At 43.3% G+C, this 7,500-nt stretch overlaps 2 protein-coding genes across 5 annotated transcripts in view; both read right to left on the reverse strand.

The window, feature by feature from the left end:
• LOC134182805 (uncharacterized) overlaps window positions 1–533 on the reverse strand; it is a 3,603-nt gene extending 3,070 nt beyond the window's left edge. Inside the window, exon 1 of the mRNA XM_062650249.1 lies at window positions 141–533. Within this exon, the coding sequence (XP_062506233.1) occupies window positions 141–454 (314 nt within the window). The 5' untranslated portion in view covers window positions 455–533. The remainder of the gene's footprint in view (window positions 1–140) is intronic.
• A 953-nt stretch (window positions 534–1,486) lies between these two features.
• The window catches only part of LOC134183338 (HBS1-like protein), a 6,989-nt gene continuing 975 nt past the window's right edge, over window positions 1,487–7,500 (reverse strand). For 3 of the 4 annotated variants that reach the window (XM_062650839.1, XM_062650838.1, XM_062650837.1), the window contains 11 exons: window positions 7,322–7,388; window positions 6,836–7,099; window positions 6,271–6,417; window positions 6,138–6,212; window positions 5,082–5,199; window positions 4,948–5,016; window positions 4,771–4,875; window positions 4,025–4,115; window positions 3,863–3,971; window positions 3,704–3,804; window positions 1,487–1,657 (listed from right to left, as the gene is read on the reverse strand). In XM_062650839.1, coding sequence (XP_062506823.1) covers window positions 1,501–1,657; window positions 3,704–3,804; window positions 3,863–3,971; window positions 4,025–4,115; window positions 4,771–4,875; window positions 4,948–5,016; window positions 5,082–5,199; window positions 6,138–6,212; window positions 6,271–6,417; window positions 6,836–7,084 — 1,221 coding nt within the window. In that variant the 5' untranslated portion in view covers window positions 7,085–7,099; window positions 7,322–7,388 and the 3' untranslated portion in view covers window positions 1,487–1,500. Of the gene's footprint in view, window positions 1,658–3,703; window positions 3,805–3,862; window positions 3,972–4,024; window positions 4,116–4,770; window positions 4,876–4,947; window positions 5,017–5,081; window positions 5,200–6,137; window positions 6,213–6,270; window positions 6,418–6,784; window positions 7,100–7,321; window positions 7,389–7,500 lie in introns of those variants that run through there. The other variant, XM_062650840.1, reaches the window with a different exon arrangement.

A 7,500-nucleotide genomic window follows, 5' to 3' on the forward strand; every position in this document is an offset into this window, starting at 1 on the left:
GCTAGTGCCTCAGCATAGCCAACAGACTCAAACTCTAGTGCCTTAGCATAGTCAACAGTCTCAACCTCTAGTGCCCTAACACTCTCAAACTCTCTCGTGCCCTAACAGTCTCAATTAAACTCTAGTGCCTTAACTCTCACCCCTTGTACTTGTCGTCGGTCAAGTCAACGTGAAATGCGGACGGATCGAGAGTGATTGTCGGCTTGTTGGACGTCGCAACGGACGAGTCGTGGAGGTGCGAAGAGATGAGACCGGTGAACGAGTTGAAATCTCGCTGGTACACGTAGGAATTCTTGAGGTGCCATCCCGGTCGTCTGGACGTGTATGGACCGGCCTCCACCATTAGCACATTGCGACCATTCTCGACCAGCACGCGTGCGAACGTGGACCCAACGGGTCCAGAACCAATAACGAGAATATCAGTCTTAATTTCTAAAACGGGAAGTTCAGACATGGTAGGATTCCGCAGGAAGGTTGGAACGCACAAACCAGAGAAGTATGTGGCGTACGTAAGACAGCAGATGAAATCTGATCTATCGATTTATCTGTCCAGTGTGGGTGTGTAAGGTCAATTATATTGGTGAACTTTCATTATCCGTTATCACACCATGAACGGATGTATTGTTGTCAATACATTTGGCAGGAAATTTCTGGTATTGCAGTCTTCTACAAGCTAGTGCATGTTTGATTTTCGTTTCTACAAACGTTTGAGCGTGGGAGAGAGGATAGTCCAGCAAGAAAGAGTATCCAATAAACAAACAATTGCATCATCACCAGACTACAGGAAAGGCAGTGCGAGTCAAACCCAGACAACAGACTGCAGTCTACGAGTGAGTCTGCAGTCTACAGCTGACCATGCACTAGCAGAGATGGATACCAGAGTGCCAAATTATTGGTGTTCTTTCCCATATGTTAACACATCATAGCTATAGTGAGAAATCCGGTTTGCGTGTGTTCTTGCACCAACAATTACCCTTCATTGAAACTGCAAGTGCATGTTTGGTTGTCCACAGACTTTTGAATGTGCACAGGAGACAGAGAGAGAGAGGATAGGCTGGAAGCTCTCATACCAAGAAAGCATATCCTACAATTAAAACACTTACACCATCACTACTGGGGTGCCATGCTTTTGCTGATTTCTGTCCATAGCTTTAGTCTAGACCTTTGCTGTGGTATCTGATATGTTTGCATTCTTGCACCATTAACCTTCACTGAAGGTGAAAGTGCATTCTTTGTTTGTTGTATGGAGGGAGGACAGCCTTTTTGTACTATAGTAGGGAGTTAAGGACAAACCAAGGAAGGGCATATACAATATACAATAATTTTTGTCATAATCCTTATCTTGTGCGTGCGTGCGTGCGTGCGTGCGTGCGTGTGTGTGTGTGTGTGTGTGTGTGTGTGTGTGTGTGTGTGTGTGTGTGGTCTCATGGTAGTAACAAAACAGGGACACAGATGTGTTTATGAGTCCCTCCAAACATGGTGCCAATAAACTTGCTGATATTATTGTATTATATCTGTTACAATCCCAGCTGCAATCGTAGTACCACCTGATTGCAACATAAACCGTCCCAGATCTTTGAAATCCTTAAATAGTTCAACACAGACGGATCTAGCCGGCTCGATCTCGACAAGAGCAGTCGACTGCTTACTCAAACATCTGAAACACACAATCTTAAAGTTAGTCACAAGAATGTCACGATTCCAACTAGTTCATCAAATTTTGTGGTACAAAGTGTGTGTGTGTGTGTGTGTGTGTGTGTGTGTGTGTGTGTGTGTGTGTGTGTGTGTGTGTGTGTGTGTGTGTGTGTGTGTGTGAACCCGAGTGCTGGACGGCCCATGACAACTACACAAGCTGACCAAACTAGACCAATTTCATAAACATATCAGGGGTGTTCCCAGGATTTTGTAAGGCACAGCTGAAATAACCACGCCCACCTTAAATTTTGGTCCCGCCCATTCCAATTCTTATGGTCAGACCACAAAGCTTTGATACAGGTTTGCTTACGCTGAGATGCCACAAACTGTTGTCACAGAATGCTCAGGCGCAAAAGGAACAGTGGTTTATTTTTTAAAAAGTTTCTCTCTGTCTTAGTTCACTGTGCTTGACCACATGATAGCTACTGTAGATTAATGTGAGTGGGAAAATTTCCAGACCTCAAGAAGTTGAGAACCTCTTTTTATATAGGATAGGAAGGCCAGACATCTACAGACTTCGTTTTTTACCATCAGATACTGACCTAAATAGTGGGCAGAGTGCAAGACCACCACTGTTTATTTTCGAGTACTTGTATTACAATTAAGTTTATACCATATGGCAGCCTTTGTCCTAATTGGTCTTATCTTCAAACCAAGCATCCCAGGAACTACTTGTTAGCCTGAAACAACTTCCCACTTTTCAAAATACAAATACAAGTCATTGTCTTCATAGCTAATCACTGTCTACTCATACAGCAAAGCATGGCGGGCCTGTACCAAGTGGAAGCCAAGGCACGGCGGAGCGCCGTGCCTTTTGTATGCTGGGGACAACCCTGCATATTCTGTTTTCCAAAACGACAAGCAAAGAGACAGTCCCTCGTCATTCTGTTGCATTTTCTAACCCAAAGCAAAAACGGCAGTTCAACTTTAAGGTGCCTATAGCTGGGTCCAGATCAGTCTGAATATATTGTGACCGGATTTCTATGTGGACACTTTATTGATGGAGGTGGCATGACAAGCGAACAGTATACTGTATCTGTCTAAATACAAGACCCGGGGCTTGAACTGAATGGTGGAATGCAATAAACTTGTTTCTGTACTAATAAAAGACCCAGGCTTGTATTAAATGGTGGAATGCAATATGCTTGTTTCTGTACTAATAAAAGACCTGGGGCTTGTATTGAGACGGTCTTATATTGAACAAGTTGTCTGCAGTGAAGCCTTCAAAGGAATAACTCCTTCTGAAAGTGCTAGATCGTCTTCCTCCTGTTCTGTAACACTGATTGTGATTTGTCAATACTTGAGGTAGAGATGATGTTTGACTTGCTTCATAGTGCTTTCGTCCTTCATGCAGGTCATTAGAGCATCCTCCGTGCCATCAATGTTGGTAGTGATTCCTGCACACTTGAAACAATATGTGATAGTTTCAGTGATTGAGTAGGCACATCAGCTGCAGACAGATACAGGGCGGGTCTTCTATTTAGTCCAGGTCTCTTACTAAGAACAACTCTCAGACTAAGTTGCAAAACCAATTTGAATTGAAGCCCCATGGCTTTAATTTTGGTGGGGCTTGTATTTGGATGGATACGGTATTTACCATAAAACGGTATTTTTCGGGTGCACGGAACATGGTCTGTTAATTAACATTCGTTATTATGTGAGTGTCACTGTTGTCTCAATCAGAATATTTGTTATCAAATCTTGTGCTTGTTGGATTAACTCTATGCCTACACGACACGATACCTTGGCTTACACACACACACACACACACACACACACACACACACACACACACACACACACACACACACACACACACACACACACACACACACACACACACACACACACACACACACACGTGTGACACCCCGTGAAACAATGACTACAGTACATACAACATCATCTATATGCAACTGTCACTGTTGTCTTAATCAGCCTATTTGTCATCACATTCTCTGCTAGTTGGATCCCCATACATCAACTCTATACCTACACAACACAATACCTCGGCTTCCTTGCGATCACCTCTCCTGTGTTCTTGTTCAAGACACTAACAAGTCGGTTAATCACAGCCGCTTCATTTACCGACTGATAATGCAACATGACCTGCAAACAGTCAGAATACAATAACCCTGCAAACGTATTTCAAGTGTTGTCGACTGACCGGAAATCCTTTTGTTATCGGTATTTCAATATTGAACACGATTATTCGAGCGCGGAATTTCAAAACCGGCCGGACAGGATTCGACGGATCGCACAACATGCTGCCGACACTGTGACACAGAATTGTAGGGTCCGAGATGAATGAATCTGACGAATCACTTACGGCGTTTTTGATATGTCGATTTCTGTCAGTGTCATGCAGACGTGGTCGCCAGCCACGGCCCATTGAGTTGAATCGTCGTGAATAGAAATTGCTACGATTAATTAACACGTTCTAAGTCGTTTAGAGTCTTGTGTGATGCATAATCTTGTCTGTCTGTTTGCCTGTCGCTGTCTTCTGTCTGTCTGTCTATGTCCATCTATGTCTGTCTCTGTCTGTCTGCCTGTATGTCTGTCTCTGTCTGTCTGTCTGTCTATCTGTCTGTCTGATGATTAATAACACGTTCTAAGTCGTTTAGAGTCTTGTGTGATGCATAATCTTGTCTGTCTATTTGTCTGTCTCTGTCTGTCTGTCTGTCTGTCTGTCTCTGTCTACCTGCCTGTATGTCCGTCTCTGTCTGTTTGTCCGTCTGTCTATGTCTGTCTGTCTCTGTCTGCCTACCTGTATGTCCATCTCTGTCTGTCTGTCTGTCTAAGAACATTTATTGAAAACATCAACGCTACTACAGAAAAGGCTACACATAACACTAAGTTCAAGGTCTGTCTGTCTGTCTGTCCATCCGTCCATCCATCCGTCTATGTCTGTCTGTCTGTCTCTGTCTGTCTGTCTGTCTGTCTGTCTGTCTGTCTGTCTAAGAACATTTATTGAAAACATCAACGCTAATACAGAAAAGGCTACATATAACACTAAGTTCAAGATCTGTCTGTCTGTCTGTCTGTCTGTCTGTGTTTGTCAATCTGTCTGTTCACCTTTTACTAAAGCTTGGTCACCAGCAGGCATTACAGCAACTACTTCACCCACTTGGATATGACCCGATGCGATCTTGCCGCTTACAGTAATTCCCGATCCACCAACTGAAGAGAGAACAAAACAGAGCAAGATGACACAGTCCAAGTCATAACATTAACGGCATCGAATTCACTGACTTCTAAATACATCTGATACAGAACAACGAAATGACTTCTCGAGCGGACGCTGTACATGCTTGAATGCATCTGTAATGACACATAGAGATGAGAAAGAGATGACGACGAGAATCATTGTGTTGAGTGGATATGACCTATTCTGTCCACCAAACATGGACCTTTATACCACATACTCAGTTTGTCTTTCTCGGCTAGTTGTATCAAATTGACGCCAGTTAAACCGCTACATGGTATGTATTTCACATCGCTTTCCTACAAAATGAAAGTTTACAGTTGAAGACATGATCACCATTACTGTATACCATAGTCGCTTGGTTATTACCCCGATGCTCAAGTAAGCCCCCACCCCAACTACAGTTTACAGTTGAAGACATGATCACCATTAATGTATACCATACTCGCTTGGTTTATCCCAATGCTGAAGTAAGCCCCACCCCAACGACAATTTACAGTTGAAGACATAATCACATTTACTGTATTACCATACTCGCTTGGTTATTACCCCAGTGCTCAAGTAAGCCCCCACCCCAACGACAGTTTACAGTTGAAGACATAATCACCTTTACTGTATTACCATACTCGTTTGGTTGACCCCAGTGCTCGAGTAAGCCACACACCCAATGACAGTTTATAGTTGAAGACATAATCACCATTAATGTATTACCATACTTGCTTGGTTATTACCCCAGTGCTGAAGTAAGCCCCAACCCAACGACAATTTACAGTTGAAGACATAATCACCTTTAATGTATTACCATACTCGTTTAGTTATTACCCCAGTGCTCAAGTAAGCCCCCACCCCCGACCACAGTTTACAGAAGGCATAATCACCATTAATGTATTACCGTACTAGTTTGGTTATGACCCCAGTGCTCAAGTAAGCCCCTAACCCAACGACAGTTTACAGTTGAAGACATAATCACCTTTAATGTATTACCATACTCGCTTGGTTATTACCCCAGTGCTCGAGTAAGCCCCCACCCCAAGGACAGTTTACAGTTGAAGACATAATCACCATTAATGTATTACCATACACTAGTGCTCAAGTAAGCCCCCACCCCCAACTTTGTCCAAGACTCTTAAGATTTTCACACCTCTTAGTCTTTTAATTAGTGCTAATGTGACTCTGGCCAACCGTTGGGGTGGGGTGATAATCAAGCAAATACAGTAATCACCATTAACTTTATTACCCTAAATCCAGCTTGTTTGAGAAACTGTCCTAATTTCTGGACAATCTCATTGAAACGCTCTTGCAACCACTCGATCTGTGACACACAAATCTCAATATTACTTCAGTCTTGAAGGGAGGCAATGAGATCTTACTGCGTCCATTTTATTTACAGCAACAGCTAACTGTGTGACGCCCAACAATCTTGCCAAAACGGAGTGTTCCCTTGTCTGGCCTCCAGCCTGAAATCCGGCCTCGAACTCACAGGGACGGGCATCGACGACTAAGATGGCGACATCTGCCTACAACACAGCACACACACATACACACACACGTGACTGACACACACACACACACACACACACACACACACACACACACACACACACACACACACACACACACACACCACTCTCACTGCAACAAAGACATTAGTTGTAGGTAGGTATGTATACAATTGCAAACATATAGAGTTAGTCAGTAGTAGGACTCTGGACTGAGAGTCACAGCTTGTCAGTTATTTCCCTTACCCCATAGTACACGCTACAGACTTTTAGTGCCAATGTAATTTCTTAATTATTAAATTAATTGATTAATTCAAATAATTAACTATTTATTATTTTTTACTATACTAGTATAGCTTAGTAGTTAGAGGTCTGGTTCTCTGACCATGATGGCCTGGGTTCAATCCCGCGTGGTGACAGCACCAGACTACCGCACCAGTGATGGATCGTCCTCATTCCTTTGAACAGCAAGTGGAAGGCTACGTACACCACGGCCTGGAAGCGCATGCTGAATGGTATTCATCACGACCACATGGCGGATAGAATCATCGAACACGTCATCGTTGCGACACAAATATTCCTCAGCTTTGCTGTACAATGCTTCCCACTCGCGATCAGACAGCAAGCTACTTCTCTCGATATTAATACATTCTCTTGGAATGCAACACGTCCAATGAACGGCCATGCCACCAACACAGAACTACAACACAAATTGACAGTTATTTACATGGGCTAATCTATAAGGCATTGAACCCCATGGGGGTAGGAAATCCCAAGAAGAATGTCAGAACCAGTGATGCAACGCTACAGTCTATGGTTGTGTTTTTGTCTATACTAATATGAGACAACGAGATTTTTGGCACGGATGGCGCTCCATAAATGAGGTGTACTATAGATACTGAATGTAATAAACTGTACTTACCGCCTCTGCTTCACCATCTATATTGAGAAACGGATTCTGGTTGGGATTTTGATTGTTGCGGACAAACCTATACAGACAAACAGAAAGTCATGAAGCTTGGACAGCCCACAATCCTGCAAACTAAAAAGCCATAGGTGTAGGAATTTCTCAAAGTTTGAGGGAGTAATGCATGCGCAGCG

Source organism: Corticium candelabrum, chromosome 8 (genome assembly GCF_963422355.1).
Source record: "Corticium candelabrum chromosome 8, ooCorCand1.1, whole genome shotgun sequence".
Classification (NCBI taxonomy): Eukaryota; Metazoa; Porifera; class Homoscleromorpha; order Homosclerophorida; family Plakinidae; genus Corticium; species Corticium candelabrum.